The following is a 23,469-nucleotide window of genomic DNA, read 5'->3' as shown; positions in this document are numbered from 1 at the left end:
TGTATGATGATTACTACGAGCCAACACTGTCGACTGAAGAAAATATCGAGAACCATCCACCAGGAATTGATCGAGATCACTGGAGATGGTACCTTGATTATCGCGCTAAACCTGAGACGAAGGTAAAAATAGTATTTATATTGGTATAACATAGTACAATCACCTTTGCATTGTGTCTTTTTTAAAACAGTTTCTAATCCCCATTTATCTCTTATGGACCAATAGGAGAAGTGCAGGAAAAATGCATTAAATCGAAAAAAACAGCTGTATACCCATACTGGCGGTTCAAAAAGCCTGGCTCGACGGAGGGAAGAAGAGGTAGTGTACTTTTTTATTCACTGTTCAGTATTGTACTGCTCTGCATAATCCCCGTTTAATTTTTTATTCTCCCTGATTGCGTGGTCTTCGGTGATGGATTAAACTTTGTTATTTCAGTCAGAACAAGAAGGAAGGATAGTCAGTAGAGGAGAGTTGTGGGTCAAGGTTCACAAAAGAAGGGATGGCTCTTATATTAATGATGAGGTGAGAGAAATTGGTGTAAGTACAACTTAGTATGTTTAGTCATTACATTTATGATTTCTAATGCATCCATAGTTCATTGCTGCTTCTTAGTTGCCTATTCCTTGTGTGCTGAGCTGAAAATAGGTTGTGGGTTTCTTTTCATTCGATGTTTACAAATAAGCTTTTGGGTCCAACGCTTATACATCATGAAGTACACTTGATACATTTGAAAGATTCAATTAATTTACAAAATATCTGAATTTTCAAAAAAGGTTCTTTATTTGGGCAGAACTTTTGATAAGTGTGTTATGAATAATGATGTTTTAACAGCTCTAATTATTTGTTTCAAAATATATATGTAACACATAATTAGGAGAAATTATCAAAATTACATGCTGTAACTAGTATTGAATTATTTCTCTGCCCATTTTATTTATTTATTTATGTATTTATACATTTACTTAAATGAGCGATATTCTGAGAGCGTGTAATATGCATAAGTTTAGTAATAGAGAGAGAACAGTAGAAGGTTGGAATCCAAGTTTAGTAATAGAGAAAGAACAGTATAAGTCTTGGAATCCAGGGAGATCTGAATAATGAAATCTATAGCGTACTTGGGTGTCTTGTGGTTCCTCAAATTGATTTTGTGACAGAACTGGAATCCAATCCATTCAAAATTATTCTCTGCTCTCACTTCAGATGTATATCCCTATGCATGCTTATGCTTATCGTATGCCTCAAATATAAACTCAATTTAAGTTTTAGTTAAGTTGAATGTACATGAATCGGATCTATATTGTTGTTTTATGTCTGTAGGAAAGACTTCTGGAGATTGAGCAACAAGATGAAACTTCTAGAGTCTTGTCTCAAAATGATTCCCTTGCTCAGGTTTTCGGAAGAGAGAAACCGGGTAGAGTGCGTGGAATGGGTATTGGACCGACTCCCAGTCAACTCTTTGGTACAAATTTGCAACCATCAGTAAACAGAGTCCTAGAAGAGGAGACGCAAAGGAAGCTGAATGAACTACAGACAGAACTGGAAGCCGAGAAGTTGAAAAGGAAGGCGATGGAAGATGAAGCAGCAGCAGACAAGAAAATGATAAAGGTAATGGAGAGTGCTTTGATTTATCTTTTTCAACGACAGGGTGAGGAGCTGCCACCAGAGATTGCTGCAGAGATGTGTTCAGTGGAATGATGCAGTAGAAAATAGTAGTTTAGGATTTAAATTGTTTTGGATGGATGCATACTTTTTTTGAAGTAGACTAGGTAACTCTTAGCAAGAGATCTATTTTGTTGATATTTTGATAAATACATTTTGGTTTTTGGATATTTTTCTGGTTTTGTCACAAGTTTAGATTCTATCCGTCAATACAGTCACTCCTAAAATAATTAGAGATCCAAGGAACCAAATTTATTATAATATTTAAGAAAATTTTACGTGATTTCATAAATAAAAACCCAAATTCTGCGTTTTTTTTTTTAATTTTTTCCTTAACTTGGCGGCGGTTTTTAAAACGCCAGAAAGACTAAAAATATATGGCACTTGTATGGTGGATTGCGGCGGTTCGCAACCGCCTATAAACATGGAGACAAACCGGACCTATACTGCGGCGGTTGTACGAAAGCCGCAAAATACATTGATTTAGAGGAAACTGAATTGATTCGCGGCGGTTTTTAAACCGCTGATAAATAAAGTAGAGAATCGTAGAACGTTTATTTTGCGGCGGTTTTTTAACAGATGCCGCGAAGTACGTATTTAGCAGCGGTTATACCAGCGGTTGCTGGAAACCGCCGCTGAACTCAGTCCCAGCGCTCATAACCAGGGCGGTCACCATAGCCGCCGGAAATCTATTTTGCGGCGGTTTAAAACCGCCGCTAAAAGGATAAAAAAGCGCCTCTAAGCCCCGCCTGTGTTGTAGTGTAATTACGGAAGAATACGAAAGAATACAAAATAATTGTAAATTCTAAGAGTTAAAATAATAAAAAAATGAGAAAAAAAGAAGTTAGATATATATCAATTAAATAATATTATAAAAAAAATTTAATTTATTATTTTATAATATCATTTTTTAAAAAATGCATGTATGCATATAATGAATTCTCTGTTTATGTTTGTTAAAAGTTGAGACCGAATTGCAAGTCAGCGTACAGTACATCACGTACGTAATGAATACTAAACCATATAAATTAAAATTATTTTTTTTTTCTTTGTCTTCATCCCTTCTAAAGTATACATTTTTTTCCTTAAAAATCGCTTCATTCTTAATTTTCTATGTAAACCATATGGATGAAAAAAATATATACTCCATCTACTCTCAATCTTTTTTTTATTGTGTCTTAATCCAGTATAAATAAACATCTTTCATACTACCACAAATATTTAAAAGGTTATAAGCACTTTTTTTTATAATTATCTTAAAAATGGAGGAATTTTTGGCATGGTTAATTATGAGTCATTTTTTTTGTAATTTTTTTAGAAACAAAAAAAAAGTAATACATAATTAATTTAATAAATGAAAAAAGTTACAGAGAGATTAAAATTAATAAAATTAGACAAAAACCTTAAGGAAGAGAATGGAATAAGAAAGAAGACGAAGTATTTAGAAGTTATGCATGAAATAAAAAAGTAACCATAATATGAATGAAAAAAAACTTAATTGGTAATTTACTTTTTTTGACCTTTTTCAAAATAGAAAGATATATTAGTTACTTATTCTTAATAGGGTTAAGATGGAGAAGCGAAAATTGAACATCAAACTTTCCTATTCCCTTTATATATTATTATAAATATTTGTGTTTCGGATACATTTAAAAACTTTCTAAAGCTATAACATATAGGAAGAATTTTAAGTGTACTGAAAACATCAGTGTTCTAATTATTTTAACCGTTTATCTGAATTATAAAAAATATATATAATATATATTAATTAAAATCAACGATTAAAACAAGTGAAACACCAATATTTTTGGTACACTTAAAATTTTTTCTAACATATGTAAAAAGCAATAGTAATAATAGTGTGCCACCCAATCTTTTATAGTAGTTTCCCTTTAGGCTGTGGTTTATTGTTTTGGGGCCAAAATATACATTCGTTTCACAACTTGAAATGCTGCAAAGTAGAGTTCCCATCAAGCCCCTTAGCAAAATGGTGCGCCATTAAATCTTTGATGGTAGTTTCCTTATAGACCGGGGGGTTTTCTGGGGATAACAATTCCTTTATTGGGCCATAAGTCTTGGATTTGCCTTCAACTTGGTCCCACTCCTGCCAATTTGAAAAGAAGCTAGCTATTGAAACTCTTGGCCCTCTATGATTCGACAAGACCCGGTGATAAACACTGACGAAACAATCATTTGTTATCAACTGCAAATGTAGTAAGGGAAGTTGATTAAATATTTACAGTGAATATCTGAGGTTTATTTTTTTATAAGAATGGCTTAAATATAGGATTCTTTTATTTAAATAATTAAAATATTTTATTTTTTAAAATGTATAACGCATAAAAAATTTGATTTTTTTAAGCCATGTGTTACTTCCAAGGTACCGAGACCCGAAAAACTAAAAAAACACCTTCAATATTCAATCACCAAAATAAGTAACAAGAAAGATATTACAAATTCCCGGTATATCCGGGATCGGACAAGTAATAAATGCGAAAATGAAATATGTGCATTTAAAGAAAAAAGTTTAATAACAAAAAGTTTTTAGCTATAATTAGTCAAAATTTTTTATAATTTATTTTATTTATATAATTTAATAATATTTTTATTTTTTATTTCAATCTCTTATCAATTCATTTATTATATTCTTATTAACCTCATTTATTAATGATATTAATTATAATATTATATTCTTTATTATTAACCATTCTTGTAATCAATATTTAATATTTTTTTTATGATTTAAGTTTTATATTTAAGAATACAATAAAAACTAATAATAATTATAAAGAACGGTAATAATAATTTATATTAAATGAGTTAATTGTAATTGATTTTTTTTTTGTTAAGTCGTTTATCATCATTCAATGGAGATACAAAATCTAAAAGCGGTCCTAATATAGTTTTATTTCTGTTAATTCAATTATTTTCATTCAAAATTCACAACTCTAATACCATTGCAAGCACAATTAGAAATTTAGTATAGGCCAAGAAATTTTATAAGAAGTCATCTTTATCATTACAAATAGTATGACAATTGAATTCGACCTTAATATGGTACCTATGATAGAAGGTGCTGATGAAAAATTTGAACAACAGATGGACTCATTCGACGAAGTTGTTGTCAGTTAATCAATTTTTGAGAATATAAAAAATCACACTAGTATGATGAGGTATGGTAATAAACTGAATTTTTTTCTTTTTTTGTGTTTTTATGTGTATTTATAATTATATTGTACTACTATGTTCATACACATAATATTCATACATTCATATACATAACATCCATAATTACATACAACTAACATCTAAAAATTAAATTCATGTTTATTAGATATTACATTTATACACGTATTATTTTTTAGTTATTGCATAAGTAACTATAAAGTTAACACAAATGTTTCTAAATTTGATCATAATTAAATTTAAAAAATGTCAAATTCTTAAATTAATTTATTCAATTAATAAATTTACTCATAACATCCATAAATTCATACACATAACATCCATAATTTTATATTAATAACATCCATAATTTGTACTCATAATATTCATAATTTCATACTTATGATGTCTATAATTAATAAATTTTTATAATTAATATTATCGAATTTTAAACTATATGTTTTATTATATTTTTCAAATTATCTCATATATGTACTAGTAGATCATAATTTTAATTATTTTAATATTTTTATTTAATATTCATATTAATGCTTATTTATTGATTTTAATATGATGAGTTAATAATTATTTTTAAAAAATTATTTTTAAATTTTTGTTTATATTTTATATTTTATTTTTAATAGTCTATATATAAAATATAAATTGTATAGTAAAACTTGTTAAAAATTTTTAATTTAACTTCTATAATTTTTGCAGAGAATTATTGCATTTAATGGATAATAATGTAATTGAGAGATGTTAGGAATTTGATTTGAGAGGAACTGAAATTGATTTTGAAAAAAACATTAATAACTCCAAATATGCAGCAAAATGATAGATGATAAAAAAAATAAATAATAAAAAAATATATGTCACTTACTTATTAAAAAATAAAAATTTTTATATAATATTTTTATATTATAATTATTCTTTAGCTACCAATGATCAATCTACTTAAAATATGGTCGTATTAGTTTTCGAATCTTAATATCTGAGATACATACGGAATCAATGTTCATTTAGAACTGTTACAAATTTTGAAAGTTTGGGGTAAACTTTTTTTAAACTTCTTTGAAGTACTATTATAGGTCGACAATACACATGTGCACTCTGGGAACATCAACCAACAAAATACAATGTGATACGTAGTCAGGACATTATATTTTAAGGTTGGTTTGTCTCTCTCTTATCTTATGTCAAGTAATTAATTTCTTAATAATGACATATTTTGATATTTTGATCTGTTTAGTTTTGATTGATATGTTAAGATATTTTGACTTAATTAGTTAAAAAATATGTTAAAATAATGACATTTTACATTAACTTAATTTAAATAATTAGTTGATTTTTTAGAATAATTCGATTTAAGTAGTTAGAAGACGTGTTAGAATATTAATATTTTAGATTATTTTAATTTAATTAATTAGTGAATGTGTTATGGTCGTTGGATTTAATTAGTTAGTAAAGAACATTAGAAGATAATTAATTAATTTTTTAAATTTAGATGAAGTTTGTTTTTTTACCATATCCTTAATTATATTAGGATATTACTAATTAATATTGTTATATGATTGTATCCATAAAATAGAGTTTTTTTTAATTAAATTATTTTATTAGCTAGAAGACTATTAGTTAAAAGAGAACGTTAAAAGATAATTAATTATTTTTTTTTAGATTTGATGAAGTTTTTTTTTATTGAATACTTAATTATATTAGGATATTACTAATTAATGTTCTTATATGATTATATTCATAAAATACTTATTTAATTAGTTAGAGGAGAACATTAGAAGATGATTAATTAATTTTTTAAATTTAGATGAAGTTTTTTCTTTTTGCCGAATACTTAATTAATGTTGTTATCCTAACAATTTTTAATGTTCTCTTCTAACTAATGTTGTTATATGATTATATGATTATATTCATAAAATAGAGGGCTCTATCTAATATTTAACTACGATTGTGACACAGGTTGGATGCTTTCAGACTTGATGAGGTACGATTCGCTTAGCTTTCTAATGTCTTACAGATATGGCTCTTCCATGGCTGATTAGATGGTTATATGTTTTTTCAGTTCCGATGGACATCTTACAATAATTCCCAGCAACATCACATGCATCTTGACTAGATTATAAGTGCTAGGGAGATTCGTACATGGAAAGCTGTAGTGCCAATGGTCATATAGAGAGATAGCCTCTAGAGTATCATTATATGGACAGGTCAAGAGACAGCTTGCGAGTCAACAGCACCAGTTAAAGGACCCGGTCAATGTGGACAAGTTTCTGTTCAAGATGGCTCGGGGCGGCAATATCAATACATGGTGGCCTTAGGTGCACCGCGAGTGGTATGACTTGTGGAGAGTGATGAATCCACATTTTATGGTGTTTATTTGCTTTAATTGAGTGGATTTTATTGACTTTTCTCACATTTATTCATTGAAATAGCATAGTTTTATGATTTTTTACTAAATTGTATTTGAAAGTAAAAATATGCTTTTTAGGCCTTATAATTGCTAAATTTTATTCACTTTATTCCCATTCGATGTCTTGATGTATTTGTTGAGTGATTTCATGCTTGTAAGGCAATTATGGATTGAAGAAGTGAGGACAAAGCATGCAAAAGTGGAGAATTCATGAAGAAATAGAGTTTGGAGCTTTTCAGCAAGTGTGCGTATGCACAGTGATGTGTGCGTATGAACGTTTGGAAGAGTGAGCGTGCGTACGCACGAGAAGAAAATCAACAAGTGTGTGTACGTACACACCTGTGAGTACGCACAAGTCCTGGCACGTGACTTTATTAAATGCAAAACGCTGGCAGCGAGTTTTGGCTTCCAAAGTCCAATCCAACTCGTTTCTGAAACTATTTCAAGTCTAATTCAAGAGAGAACAAAGGGAGAGCAATTAGGTTTAGTTTAGAACATATTTTAGGTAATTTTTAGAGAGAGAAGCTCTCTCTTCTCTCTAAAATTTACGGTAGATTAGTTAAATTTTTCTAAGATTTATGTTTTGATACTTGCTTTAATTTAGTTTTCTTTGCAATTTCTTGTCATTACATCTTTGCTCTCTTAGTTTTACTTGTTATTTTCTTTATTTCGTCATTTTTATGTTCATGCACTATTGTTGAATTTGGATTTCTATTAATGCAATTTGATGTTTCTTTGTTTATTGTTATTTAATTGAGTTGTTATTATTATATTCTTGCATTTCGTAGCTTTAGATTTTATTATTATTGCAATTTAATATGCTTTTATTTTTATGCACACCAAGTGTTTGATAAAATGTTTGGGTTAGTTTTAGTGTAGTTTTTCATACTCTTGGCTTGGAATTGAAGATCTAGGTGACCTTGAGTCATTGATGTCCATTCTTGATTGATATATTAGTGTAGTTAGTTGATTTGGTTTCCACTAACGCTAGTCTTTCACTAAGCTAATTAGTGAGTAGGCTAGAATTTTTGGATTGAGATCAATTATGCGTATTTGACTTATCCTCGATGTTAGGGTTGACAAAGTAGGATTAACTCTTCATAATCATCATATGTTTGTAGTCAATGGCTAGGATAGGTAACCTTAACTCTCAATCTTTGCCAAGAAGTTTCTAGCATTTGAATTTTTCTTTCTCTTGATTAATTGCCTTGAGTTTAATTGCTTTTGATATTTAGTCATTATTTGTTTCTTTAATTTCTTACTATTTACATTTCTTGTCTCTTGCTATCATTCTCCATTTCCTTATAGCCAATAATTATACACTTCATTTCAATTCCTAGAAAAAACGATCCGGGACTTAAAACTCCCGTTTATTTGATTTGGATTGTGACAATTCTTTATTTTAAACTTTGATGTGAGGATCTATTACCAGTTTGGACTATGCTTACAACGAAATACTTAATTTCTATTGAAAAATTCTAATCTGGCATAAATCTCCATCATCAGAGAGCCCGTGGCCAGTAGTAGCACATGGTGATCATTGACGATGTCCATAATCCTCAACCCACATAGGAGTACTTAAAATGATGGTAGGGAGAATGTCGAGTTAGGTTTCTATCTAGGGAGGGTGTCTTGGCTGATTCGAGAGTTGCGGCCCTGCCTGCAAACATCCTCCCGACTGCTTTGAGAGAAAATGTCTTAGACCTTCCACGGGATATTTCAGATTGCAAGCAACAGGCAAGGAGGCAAGTCAGATATGATATTTAGAGACCAATTCGGAAGGTTCGGAATCAGCGAGGGAGGCGTGCACCTACGGATGGTCAATTGTCAGATGAAAGGAGGTTGAGTATGCATACTAGGAGGATATCCTTGAGGATCCTCCAATGACAACACAGCAGGATATGCCATCGTCTGGCTTCTTTGCTGGTCATTTGGCGGACATTGCGATAGAGTTCATGCCAGAGTCCACCTCAGGGGCACAACAGTATAATTCCTCCTCAACAGCAGTGCAACAGCATTGGGACATGTCATAATGGGATCATGCTAATTTTGACCTGAACACACCATAATGGGTATCATTCGACGAGTTATATGACCTTATGCATGCACCTGGGGATGTCATGGACGTTCTGGCAGATCGGTATCATGGTAGGAGTGACCAGTTGATTCATAAGGCAGGTCAGCCATCCACATCTTGGGTCCCCACACACACTTCGCTGACAGGACCTTATAGACTCAAGCCATATATGCCTCCTGTCGCGTAGCAGCAATTCTACCACCATGGGAATATACATACACTTCCCCACATATGAGGCTACAATAACTCTCCTAGAAGAATCACTCTTGTTAGAGACCCGGTTTTAGCAACGTAATCTAAATCAAATTCACTCTTGTCTTCTTCAACATGATCATGAGGTTTGGCAAAGTGATCGGTGTTGCCATCACCGAGACTACCTGTGGGATCAAAGTGGATGAGCCACAACTACCACCTAGGTCATGAATCGCAGCATACCACTCTATCACATGTTATGACGTTATCCAAACATGTATGTCAAACATTATGCTCACATGCTGATTAGCTTTGACCCAAATTATCTTGTTAAGAAACTCTCTATTCGGTAGAGCTGATAGGAATCTATATGCAACTCTCACAACCTCCTTAGAACCTATTGTCCCCATGTTGCTCAAGATGACATTTTTTAGCACATCTAGAAAATCAAGATGGCAAGTGTGTAATATCACATGTGAATTACACTCAAATATGATTCTTTTCTCACTGTTTCTTTTAATTCCATTGGGATAAACTACCAAAACTAACCATATCTCGGGTATACTGGGCAAAATTACTTTCTGGCCTTATCTGGGTACTCAACATCCTGGATATGTACAACTATGTAGTTGTACCATATCCTGAGTGTAGTCGATCTACTTTTTTTTCAGTTGCTCCTTATCTCAGGTACACAGTACCTAAATTGTGTTTTTATTGGTTTATTAGGTTGTGTACCCAAGATGTGTGTGTATGTAAAATTGTAATTTATCTACACATTATATATTTTAGTAAATATAATATTTTATTTAGGATTAACTATCAATTCTGCCTCTAAATTATCAGAACGCTGATAAATTAACCCTCATTTTTGTTAAGGATAAAAATAAAAATGCTACTACAATACTCAATCATAGGAAAAACCTTTTTTGTTAACGAAAATACCAGAGGTGGCAAATAGAAGACAAATATGGCATTTGTAATTGATGACGTGACATTGTTTTACCTTAAACCCAAATTAAAAACTGTAACATCCCTAATTTCTTGCACCAACTTCTCATACCACCCCTTTTTCTATACTAAATCCAACACTATCACAATCCCAGCACCAACATGATCACCCACCATGAGCACTGCCCTCTCCTCTTACTCGTAGTAGCTACCCTCTCCTCTTTTCTCCTTTATGCTCCTCTTCTCTCCATAGTTACCATCTCCTCTCTTCTCCTGTTCTAGCTACACGCAACAATAGCCACAAAGATAGGGTTCTCACCAGAAAGCAATGCTCAAAGTCTGTGTAGTCACCGTGGCAATAGTTGGAGATCCAAAAGGTAGGAGCACCAAGAGTTGTAGTTTTTGAGAAGCTTTTGATAGAAGCTACAAAGGATACGGGTGTCAAGTGTCTCAATGTTGTCCATCGGTAGTGCGACGCACATCTAAGCATTGTTGAAATGAAAGAAAAGGTTGAAAGCTAGAGAAGAGCGCAAGCTGGTCAAGGTAGTCTATGTGTGGTCATCGTTATGTGAACAATGGCCACCGGAGGTCTCCAACCGTGGGTAGTGCGGCTACAGGGGTGTCAGTGAGGAGATTGTGGACGAGGATTATGTCATAGGGCTTTCCCTTTATCTCTCGCTTTGTATCTGCTCTCATTCAAGGCTTCCTATATGCATTGTTGGTGGATTGATCTAGAGTAGGATAAGCAGTAATGAAATTGGAGTTAATGGGAATGAAATTGAAAATTTTTAAAATCTAAAATATTGAAAATTTTAGTGGATATGATGAAAGGTGAAATGATATGGCAGCGGTGGTGGTAGTGGTGGTGGTGGCGGCAGCGACGGCAGTGGCAATGGAGACTTTGGTGGATTGATGAGAGGGAGAAATTAAATGAAGGTGGTGGAAAGCAAGAGAAGATGTTATAGAGAGTGAAGATGTAAAAGAGAATCAGATGAAACGAGATGTAAATATGATAGATGCTATTTGTACATCTCTATATACCATATCAGTCTGTTCTGTTAGTGAACACTGTTTTAATGATTGAACATTTCTGTAATATTTTTAAATTTTAGTAAGGAATTTTGTCGTTAACAAAAGTGAGGGTTATTTTTATGTTATTTTTATGAGAATTATTTTCAAAAAGTAACGCCATTACACATAAGTGCAAATTGATAGTTTATACTTTTATTTATTTAAATAAAAAATCCCTTAAATATATGACAACTAACCAATACACAAGAAATATTGTTGCAATGGATCAAACCTCACATCAGCAAATCCAATGAAAATACCCCCAATAAAAGAATAAGTGCATTATTGTTTATAAGGTGTAACAGTGTAATGGTAAATAAAAAATAAAAAATAAAACATGCATATTTCATGAATGCACCTTCAACAATGTATCGTACAATTTGCACTTATGTGTAATCGTTACCTTTAAGCTTCTTAGTTCAATCAATGCTTAGAATTTTTTATCTTTTTATGATACACAGATCGATAGACCAGAGAAAATGTTAAACTGAATCGATGGTACAGAATGCAATCTTGTGGGTAAAAGGAGATGCTATACCAGATAAAGAAGAAGAAGTTGCAATGATATGCGGTAAGTTATTTCCTTTTCATCTGTTTTTCTTTTAGAAATCAGTTCTTCAATTTTTGTTTTTAAAAACACTGCATATAAATTGGACTAAAAATATTGATGGATTGAAGATAAATATATGTTAGGCGATTGCTATGGTGCTTTACAAAAGGTGTATGTTATTGCAAATATATGTATGCATGAACTCAAATATTTTATGTATGTAATTTTGATGAATGACAATTATAAAATAAGCTTCATGATCATTAAATAACAACAAAAAGAAGAAAGTGAAATCTAAATTATAAAAAGTTTAGCATCTAAGACTTAGATAATTTTAATCAATAACTAAATTTTTTTCGTACATGTGAAAATGTTTTTGAAATTAAGGTTGTTCTTCAATAACAAAGAGTAAGAAACAGTTGTCACCACCTTTTATATCCAGCGAATCCACCTTGAATCAAAACCAAACTTTTCTAGAATAAATTATAGGAATTGCCACTTAATTCTATGATATGCTTTGCTCATATTAAGCTTCAAAGTTATCTCATTCACAAACCCCTCTTCTTTATCTTCAAATAGTGCATGCATTCATGGACTATAAGAATATTGTCAGAGATTGGCTAGCCTTTCATAAAGTCACTTTAGAAATAAATTTGTAGACAATAGAAGATAGGCTAATAGGTGTTGGTCCATTACCTTTGCATCTGGGATCTTTAGAATTAGACAAATATGAGTGTGATTGAAGCCTTTTAATATTCGGCCACTAACAAAAAAACTTCGGATTGCTTTAAAGACATCAACCACCATAATATCTCAATAGAATTGAAAAAATTTAGAAGTGAATCCGTCATCACCTGGGGCACTCTGGCAATGAACACTAAAAAATGCTCTCTTAACATCCTCTAATGAGACCAAACATAGTAATAAACTCCATTTTATCATTCTAAATTGTGTTAAAAAGTATGGTGTTTATCAACTAACTTACACAATTTTGGCTTAATTAACTGAGTTTTTTGAATCTTGCTTCTGATAAAGTTGTGGTAGAAAACATACTTTCTGTTATTCTAATTGTTAATTTCTTAATCTCTTTTTATGTCATTTGATGCCATGATGAAGTTTCTTTAAGTGTTTTAGCGTTAAGGTACATCAACGATCTCAAAGGATGACAGGGAATGGAGCGAAGAAGCAAATTCGAAAAGCAATTTGGAAGAGAAGCTGATTGGCAGCTTGCTTAAACGGGATTATCTCACTTAAATGAGATTCCTGCTTGAGCGGAACTTTCTCACCTAAATGAGAATCTTGTGCAAACGATATTTTCTCGCATGAATGAAAATCTCACGTGCGTGAGGTAGGATCGCGTGCCTTGATTAATGAAACACATGTATTTAGGTTTTGGGCTTCCCAAGGGCTCATAGCAGCTATTTGAGATAATATTTGGAAGCCAAGATATGGAAGAGGAGGACATATTATAACATACACATTCATTTTTCTTTTTTTTTTAGGGTTTAGGATCTTGAATTCTAGGTAGAGAAGCTCCAACTTCTCTCTAGAATTCAAAGGTTTCTTATGAATTTCTCTCTTGTTTTTAGATTTTAGTCTGTTTAATTGTAGTTCTTAGTTTATAATTTCTTGTTTTGCTACTCTAATGTCTTACAATTTCTTGTTAGTTCTTTAATTTTGTAATTTTAAGTCCTTGAATCCTTGTTAAATTTTCAATTCTCTTTAATGAATTTGATATTTTATGCTATATTCTTGCTTATTTAGGATGTTATTGTTGCTTTTTTGAATTGAGTAGTTGTACTTTTTATTATTCTTATAATTTATGATGCTTTATTTTTATGCACACTTTATTTGATAAAATATTTACATTAGTTATGGAATAGATTTTCTCTTTCTTGGCTTGGATTGAAAACTTGGGTGATCTGGAGTTACTAATATCCAAGTTGATTAATAATTTAGAGATATTAATTAATCTTATTTCTGCTAATGCTAATCTTTTACTAATTCAATTAGTAAGTTAGTTAGGACTTGTAGATTATGATTAATTAAGTCTAATTGACTTTTTTCAATTTGTAGAGGTTGACAAATTGGGTTCGCTCGTTGTAATTATTATGTTGTGGTTAGTAACAAGGATAGTGATCCTTAACCCTCAACCATTGCCAAGATTTTTTGAACATTTGAATTTACTTTCTTCTACTAGTGAATAACCTTAATTACTCTTAGTTTAAATTTTCTTGACATTTACATTTCTTGCTCTTTTAATTTCTTGCTATTTAAATTATCACCATTTTCGATCAAATCCCATTTTTTCTATAGCCAATGATTGAGTACTCTATTATGATTCTTAGCGAGAACAACCTAGAACTAAACTCTTGTTATTATTTTAAATCTTTGTGACATCTTTGAACTAAACTTTCAGAGTGTTAAATTCCAGTTTAAAGCTACAACAAAACTTGAGCTTTTAAACTTGTAATTTTTCTAAACCAGTACTTAGCACTCATCATGGAGCGACTTACGATTCATGGCAGGGGTAACTTTAGCATCAAAATCATTAAAAAGAGTGGCTGGATCAGCATTGTTAGTGAAAGTAAACATCTTAAAATATTCCCATTACAAGAACAACGCTGAGTACTGTTGAATTTAGCATCGGACGTTACCGACGGATTTAGCGTCGGATCCACTAGCAGTTATGAGTGAAAATTCGCTCCTTGAAAAAATATCATTAGATTCGATATTCCATCACTAAATCCGAAGGTATTTAGTGGCGTAAATTTTTATTTTATTTGTGCCAATTTTTCCATCAAATTGTAAGACGAAATTTTTTCCGACAGTAGCGGATTTAAGTGAAACGCATTGTTTAGGTAACTACAAATTACCTTATCGGCAAATCAATCGGTCAGTAAATCCGCCAATAAAATTGGGTTAAAATTATAACGCACTTCTTCCTCACTTTTCCGAACTCTCTCTCTTCTCCTGTCCTCTCTCTCATCTCCGCTACTCCATTGAAGTTGCTGCCATTGCCATCACCTGGAGCTACTGCTGTTGCCACTGCTGCGCATTGTCATTACTGCTGCTGGAGCTGTCGCCGTCGTTGCCGCTATTGGTGTCCATTCTCATTAGAGGTTCTCACTTTGTCGCCGTCACTGCTACCTCCTGTCACCACCATCTTCCAGCCACCATCAAAGTTGAGAATTCTATAGTTATTTTATTTTTTTTAAAATTTTTTCTTTGTGAGTTTAAGGTATTGTTAGGGGTTTTCAATAAAATTATTGATTAATTTTGTTTAATAAAGTGGATGATTAGAATTTGTTATGTTAATTTAGTATAACTAGAAATTATATAATGTTAGTGTAGGTTATGGAAGAGTAAAATTAAGAGTGTTTAAGTTGTTGAAAGATTTTATTTGAGTATTAAGAGTGCTTGAGCTAATCGAAGATTTTATTTGAGTTTAGTGAATCAGTTTCTTTCAATTGCATTTAATTTATATCAGTTATTTTTCTTATGCCTGTTGTTAATTTGGAGAAATTAAAATTAGGTTTTAGCTAATTTCAATGTCGAGTTTTATTTATTCCTTGCAAATTAGTTTTTGATATAGTTTTACCTTGTGAATGTAATAAGTTGTTCTTTTTATTAGAATAGTGCTATTTTCTTTAAGATCAATTGGAGTTAGCTTATTTATTAGTCTGTGCAGTATATTCTAGGTTAGTTTTCTATTTTTAAATATACTGAATTGTTTAAGTTTTATGTCAGACTTGCTTTTCCTAGGATAAAGTTTTAGGACTGAAGTGAGAGAAGGTTGTGTAGTGGCGCCTTCTCGAAACATTTCTTTGCTAAAAAATTGTGGAGTTATAAGAGGTTGAGAACTAGAACAACTAGGATTTGATATTTTATTGCATGCGTCTTTGTTCTATTTTGGTTTGTGAGAAAATGATAATTGGTTTTGGTAGGAGATTCTAATTATAGTGGAAACTCTGCCAAATTTTCTAAAAAATTTAATAAGTTATGTTGTTGGTTGAATTTTAGGGTTTTTGTTGAAAAATAATTCCCATCCATCATTGTGGATGTACGGTAGGGATAACAATGGACCAGGGGGTTTAAACTTGAGTTCTTTAAGAGGGTTGATGAGTTTGTTGCATATATCTTCAACATAGAACCGTTTAAGTCTCAAAGAGTATCTAGGTATCTTGCTATAAGTATCGACTGACTAAGTGGTTAGGGCATTCAGATATAACACTTTATCTCTACTATAATGGGTTCAAGGATGGCTAGTGGATGTGGATGGAACATGGAAAGATGGATGAGTAGGGAATTAATCAGTCTGCCTTGAATTCCAATAGGTCTGAGGGTTGATCAACGAGAGTTCGGGTGGTTAGAGAACTAAACATGGAAGAAATGAATTGGGAGGGAACCAAGAGAGATACATCGAGATGGTACTTGATGTGACTGGTGTGTTCGATATAGAAGATGCTGAAGAAGAGCCTAACCTAGATGCAAAGAGATTTTATCATCTATTAGAATCTATTGCAAAACCTTTGTTTGAGGTGTGCGTTTATTCAAAATTGTCTGCATGTGTTAGAATTATGAGTATTAAGTCCGAGTCAAATCATACAAAGAATCCTTTGATAACTGGGACACCTTTTGCAACGAATTAGTACTTGGCGGGACTACTTCTATCCACCAAAGCCACTATAAAGCAAAGAAGTTAGTTTTGAAGTTAGGTCTAAATTCGGTGAAAATCGATTGTTGTTTGAATGTTATATGTTGTATTACAAGGGGGACGTGGATATAATTGCTTGCAGCTTTTGTGATGCACCGAGGTTTCAAGTCGAGAGAGAACAGATTGGTAAATAACATGCCAAGAGAGTTCCACACAAACGGATGTACTACTTGTCCCTAATTCCTAGGCAAAAATAATTGCATGTATTGATGAGTCCAGCCCCTTACATGACCTGGCATAGTAACAACAAGAGAGATGACCGTTTTATGATGCACCTATCATATGGGGATGCTTAGAAGCATTTTGATCGGGTCCACCCTACATTTGCGAATGACCTTAGAAATGTCAGATTAACTTTGTGCTCTGATGGGTTTGCACCGAACTCTAATTTTGGTAATGCTTACACTTGTTGGCCTATTGTGGTGACTCCTTATAACCTATCTCCCGATATGTGCATGAAGGATCCATACATGTTCCTAACTTATATCATACTTGGTCCAAGCAACCCAAAGGCCAAAATAGATGTCTTCTTGTAACCCTTGGTAGATGAGTTAATGGAGTTGTGGATTGATGGTATAGAAATATATGATATTTTAATGAGGACAAACTTCGAACTGCATGTTGCGTTGATATGGACCATTAACGACTTTCCTGCATATAGGATGTTATCAGGTTGGTCCACTCACGGAAGAGTGTCGTGTCCCATTTGTATGTAGGATACAAAGGCATTTTGGCTGACGAATGGGGGTAAAAATTCATGGTTTGGTTGTCATCGAAGGTTCCTCAATATTGATCATCCTTTTCGGCACAACAAAGACTCATTTAGGAAGAATAAAACTAAATAAGAAGACGCACTGGTGAGGTTGAATGGTTTGCAAGTTTGGCATCGTGTTAGTAGAATCACAAGGATTGTTGATAATGGGACAGGGTTGAGACCACTAGGATATGACAGGGAGCATAATTGGACAAATCAAAGTATATTTTGGGAGTTGCCTTATTAGAAAGACAACTTGGTTCGTCATTTTCATGACTGATGCACATTGAAAAATACGTGTCTGGTAATATCATGTACACCATAATGGACGATGAGCGAACAAAAGATAACAATAAGGCAAGGTTGGACTTGGTGGACATTTGCAGGCGGCTATATCTGAACTTAAAGAGACTTGAGAACGGAAGGTGGGTTAAACCAAAGGCGATGTTCACTTTAACAAAGGACCAGAGACAAAATGTTTGTAGGTGGATTAGAGGATTGAGGTTTTTTTATGGTTATGCCTCTAACTTGGGTAGGTGTGCAAATGTCTCACAGGATAGGTTTGCTACGTTGAAGAGTCATGATTGTCATGTCTTTATGGAGTCATTGCTTCTTGTCACATTCAGAGAACTTCCTATCAACATCTAGAAACTCTTCACAAAAATAAGTGAGTTCTTTAGGGAGTTATGTACTACAAAACTTAATGTTAATAATCTCATAGTCATGGAGAAGTACATTTCCATCATACTTTGTAAGTTAGAGAGGATATTCCCTCCAAGGTTTTCTGATGTTATGGAACACTTAACAGTCCACCTGCCTTACGAAGCAAGATTATGTGGGCCGGTCCAATTTAACTGGATGTACCATTTTAAGAGGATAATTGGATCCTTCAATTGCACCATAAAAAATGAAGCTCGGATCGAAGGAAGCATCTGTGAAGCATTCCTAGCTAAAGAAATATCCGTATTTTTATCTTTCTATTTTGAGCCTCATGTTGAATCACGTAGAATAAGGGTGGGAAAAAATGATGAGAGGGGAGAATCCTCGTCAAATAGAACAATCTATCCAATATTTATTCTAGAAGGAGTTACAATGGGTGCAGGTAGTGAATATTGGTTAGAGAAAAAGAAAATTGATGCCATACGTTGATAAACCCCAATTTTGTGGTTTATCTTGTGCTTATTTTGGGGGATTTTATCACCTTTTCTCACATTTATTCAATGAAATAGCATGGTTTTGTAATTCTCCCTTAATTTGTGCTTAATTGTAAAAATATACTTTTTAGGCCCTTAAATTGGTGATTTTAATTCACTTTAATTCCATTCGATGCCTTGATGTGTTTGTTGAGTGATTTTAGGTTCATAAGGCAAGTATTGGATGGAAGAAATGAAGAGGAAAGAATGCAAAGTGGAGAAGCCATGAAGAAATGAGCATTTGGAGAATTGAGGGCCACGCGCACGCGCCATGCACGCGTACGCGTTGATAAAACCATATTTTATGATGTATTTTGTGCTCAATTTAAGTGATTTACTCAATCCTTCACCCACTTATTCATGTAAATTGCATGGTTTTACTTTTTCTTCCTTACTTTATGATATATATGAAAACATATTTTCTTATGCTTTAAAAATATTAATTTTTAATTATCCTTTATTACCATTCGATGCCGTGATTTGTGTGTTAAGTATTTTCAGGTTTCATAGGGCATGAATGGCTTAGAGGACAGAAAGGAAACATACAAAAATGGAAGGAAAGCACAAAAATGGAGTTTTGAAGAAAAGGCAGCGACGCGAACGCATGGACGACGCGGCCACGTGCCTAGCGCGAAAAGGCATCGACGCACACACGTGACTGACGCGGACGCGTGCCTTGAGCAGAACGCAAATGATGCGTACGCGTGACCGACGCGTACGCATGACAAGGAAAACTCCCAGATGACGCGAACGTGTGACAGACGCCACGTACCAGAATCTGCAGAAAACGCCCCCAGCGATTTCTGTACCCTTTTTCGGGCCAATTCTGAATCCAGAAACACAGAATATAAGCCAGAGAGTGGAGAAAAAAAGGACAACTTATCATACATTCACAATTCAGAATTTTAGATTTAGATGTAGTTTTTAGAGAGAGAGAGGTTCTCTCCTCTCTCTTAGGATTACGATTCCTCTTAAAGGAATTAGGATTTCTTCTTCTCAATTTCCAGGTTTAATATTCCTTTTATTTATTTTCTCAATTTATTTTATGAACTCTTTATGTTTGGATTGATTTTCTTTTATTAATGCAATTTGAGGTATTTCAGAATTATGATTGCTTTCCTTTATTTATCTAAATAATTTAGATTTTTTCCTGTTGGCTTTGGTTGATTAATTGGTAACTCTTGAGTTGTCAAACTCATCATGATTGATAATTGTTATCTTTGCTGATTGATTTAAATTCCTATAACTCTAATCTTTCCTTAGGAGTTGACTAGGACTTTAGGTGTTAAATTGATTTATCCACTTGACTTACCTTCATAGTTAGAGGTTGACTTAGTGGGGAGCAAAATATAATTCTCATCACCATTGATAAGGATAACTAGGATAGGACTTCTAATTTTCATACCGTGCCAAGAGTTTTATTAGCTATTGATTTATTAATTCCTGCAATCTATTTTTTCTCATTCAAACCTTTTTCAAAAACCCAAAAATATTGTTTTCCATAACCAATAATAAATCGTACTTCCTTGCAAGTCCTTGAGATACGACCCGAGGTTTAAATACTTCGGTTATAAATTTTATTGGGTTTGCTTAAGTGACAACCAAAACTTTTGTACGAAAGGATTCTCTGTTGGTTTAGAAACTATACTTACAACGCGATAATATTTGTGAAAATTCTTTACCGATAGAAATCAGATCGTCACGCGTGAGTAGAGGTTTTGCTAGCGACGTGCACGCGTCAAGCACGCGCACTCGTGATGTTCGGCACGTGACCCACTTAAAGTGAAATCGCTGGGGGCGATTTCTGAGCTGCCTAGGCCCAAATCCAGCTCGTTTCTGAGGGTATTTGATGCAGAATTGAAGATTGAGCAAAGGAGGAGCAATTGTTGGTAGCTTAGCATCATGTAGTGTAGTTTCTAGAGAGAGAAGCTCCATCTTCTCTCTAGAATTAGGTTAGGTTAGGTTAATCTCTCTTAGATCTAGGTTCAATTTCATGTTTTCATCTTGTTTCCTTTACAATTTCTTGCTTCTACACTTTCATTCTCTTAGTTGTGATGTTAATTTTATTTTTATACCCTCTTTTATGTTTAGGAATGCTCATGTTAGATTTGAATCTACTTTAATGCAATTGGATGTTTGATGTTCTTTTATTGTTGATTTGAGTTGTGAATTTAGTTTTCTTGCAATTGGTAGTTGGTAGATTTATTATTCTTGCACATTTATTATGCTTTCCTTTTATACATTCCAAGTGTTTGACAAAATGCTTGGTTGGATGTTAGAGTAGATTTTGAGCATTTTTGGCTTGGAAAGAGTAATTAGGTAATCTTGAGTCATGAATACCCAACTCATGTTGGTGATCTAGAGTTGTTAGCTAGTATTATTTTCATTAACTCTAATCTCTTGCTAATTCACTTAGTGAGTTGATTAGGACATTTGGATTGATATTAGCTAGTCTTGTTTGAGTTTCTCTCATGGAAGATAACTTACACCTTCTTCCAACGTTGGAGATGACGAAATAGGATAAATTCTTGTTAATCATCGTTATTAGTGACTAGGATGGAAAGCCTATGATCTCAACCCTTACCATGAATGTCTCTCTCTTTATTAATTGCTCTCTTTAATTGCTTGTTTGACTTACTTTTCTTGCCCATTTAAATTCTTGCCCCTTTTACCAATCAAACCCCTTGTCCCTTCATAGCCAATAATTGACCACTTCATTATAATTCTTGTGAGATAACCCGGAGTCTAAATACTTCGGTTAATTTTCGTTGGGGTTTGTACTCGTGAGAAAACGAAAACTAAATTTGACTCGAAGATTGACTATCGGTTTGGACTATACTAACAACGGAAATATTTTGTGGAATTCCGAACTGGTGTAAATTCTTGTATCAAATTTATGGCGTCATTGTCGGAGAATTGCAATGGTGCTATGTTATTGGCTATTGTATATATTGTGAATAGCTTGATTTTTGGTTTGTTTGTTGGTTTTTTCTAGTTGTAGGACTTTATCTTATTTATTTCTTGTTAGCTTTTGTTTTTATTTTCTCTTTCACCATGAATTCTCACCCCTTTGGCTATGCGTTTGGTTTAAACTATGTTGTAGGAAATGGAAGCTTCAATGAGGATGTGCATCAAGGATTTGGAAATCAAAGGAGGGAGGAGACCCAAGCTTATGAACAATCTTCTTGGCAACAACCTCCTTCCAAACCAAGTTTGACAAGAGTGCTTGAGGATATGACTACTCTCCTCACGGAGATGTGCAAGGACCAAAAAGCATTTTATTCTTATCAAGCCGTTCAAGCGTCACCCCAACATAACTACTCTCCAGATTCTTATGGGTATAATCATAATCCTAATGCATACTAATTTAATGTATGTGATGACCCTTATTGTGATTGTCAACCACAACCACCACAGACATATGATCCCTTCCTTCAACATGATTTTGAACCACTTTACTCGCAAGCTCCTTACCACCAAACACCTCCATATGACCCTAATCATTATCCATCATACCAACCACCTTTGAGCCATATGAACCATACATGGAACCACAATAATTCCAACACAATTACTCCCAAGAACCACCTCAATATGCACCATCTCCATACCCTTCCCAAGATGAACTACCTTCCAATTATGAATCCTTTCCCTCAAATAATGAACCCTCTCTTCCACCACCGCCCCCCAATGAAGCCCTCACGCTAGAACTAAGAGATCTTGACTCTCATATCCAAAGGCAACAAGAGGGGATGGAAAAGGAGTTTAAGGAGCTAGAAGCCAAGTTAGCTACTGTGAGTGAAGCCATTAACCACATAGCCTCCCACCTAAGCTCATGCATTCCAAGTACTCCCATTGACAAATGTGGAGAAGCAATTAAGGAGCATAGTGAGGGAGTGAGTTTGGAGCTTCAAGGTGGAGAAGATGAGTTGAAGCAAGAATTGTTACAAGGGGAGAAAGTTGAGATAATTGAGTCGGAAGAAGTGGTTGAAGATCTAGGAGATGTTGGAAGTCCATGGGAGTATAGAATCATAGAGCCCTCTTCCAAGAAGCTTGATATTGATATTAAGGAGGGTGTACAACCTCCAAGGCCTATCATGGTGGAAAACTTTGAAGAGGTTGATCAAGAGATAGATTCAATCATTGATGAATTCTTATGTACAATTGAATCCTGCCCTGTTGGGCTTGACATAGAGATTAAGGAAGAAGATACCTCACCTCCCATACCCTTGGTAAGCAATGAAGAAAAGATTGAATTATAAGGAAGGTACCAAGAGGAAGAGGTTGAGCAAGAAGCAAGCTCCATCATTAAAGATGATTTCACACCAACTAATGTGTCTTTTGAAATTGATGAACCTACCTCATTGTGTTATGAAATTGATGACAAGGAGGACCATGCACAACCTCCGACACATGGTTTGAGCAATGAAGGGTGTATAGAAGAAGTTGGTGAGCAAGGAATTGAATTTAAAGAAGCTTGCAAAGAGGTGGAAGTTGCAAAGGAAGACCACAAGGGAATGGATCTCGCATTGGCTAAGTGTGGGAGGTCCCCTTCCTAAGTCACCACCATCCTACACAACATTCAAGTGGGTAAAATTCTTATCCCTAAGCTTTACCTTCTCACTTGAATATGGTTTGCTTGAAAATGATAGTCAACTTAGAGCCCTTTGTGGAGTTGAGAGTAGGAGAGAGTTGTGTAGTGGTTGGAGACATCCCTCTAA

The 23,469-nt window shown here is 33.6% G+C and overlaps 1 protein-coding gene across 1 annotated transcript in view; it reads right to left on the bottom strand.

Annotated features, from left to right (window-relative positions):
• Positions 1–3,245: 3,245 nt before the first annotated feature.
• Positions 3,246–23,469, bottom strand: part of LOC112742099 (1-aminocyclopropane-1-carboxylate oxidase homolog 1) — a 32,773-nt gene continuing 12,549 nt past the window's right edge. The window contains exon 3 of the mRNA XM_025791341.3: positions 3,246–3,862. Within this exon, the coding sequence (XP_025647126.1) occupies positions 3,596–3,862 (267 nt within the window). The 3' untranslated portion in view covers positions 3,246–3,595. The remainder of the gene's footprint in view (positions 3,863–23,469) is intronic.

This window comes from Arachis hypogaea, chromosome 14 (genome assembly GCF_003086295.3).
Source record: "Arachis hypogaea cultivar Tifrunner chromosome 14, arahy.Tifrunner.gnm2.J5K5, whole genome shotgun sequence".
Lineage (NCBI taxonomy): Eukaryota > Viridiplantae > Streptophyta > Magnoliopsida > Fabales > Fabaceae > Arachis > Arachis hypogaea.
This window is presented reverse-complemented; position numbering and strand designations above follow the sequence as displayed.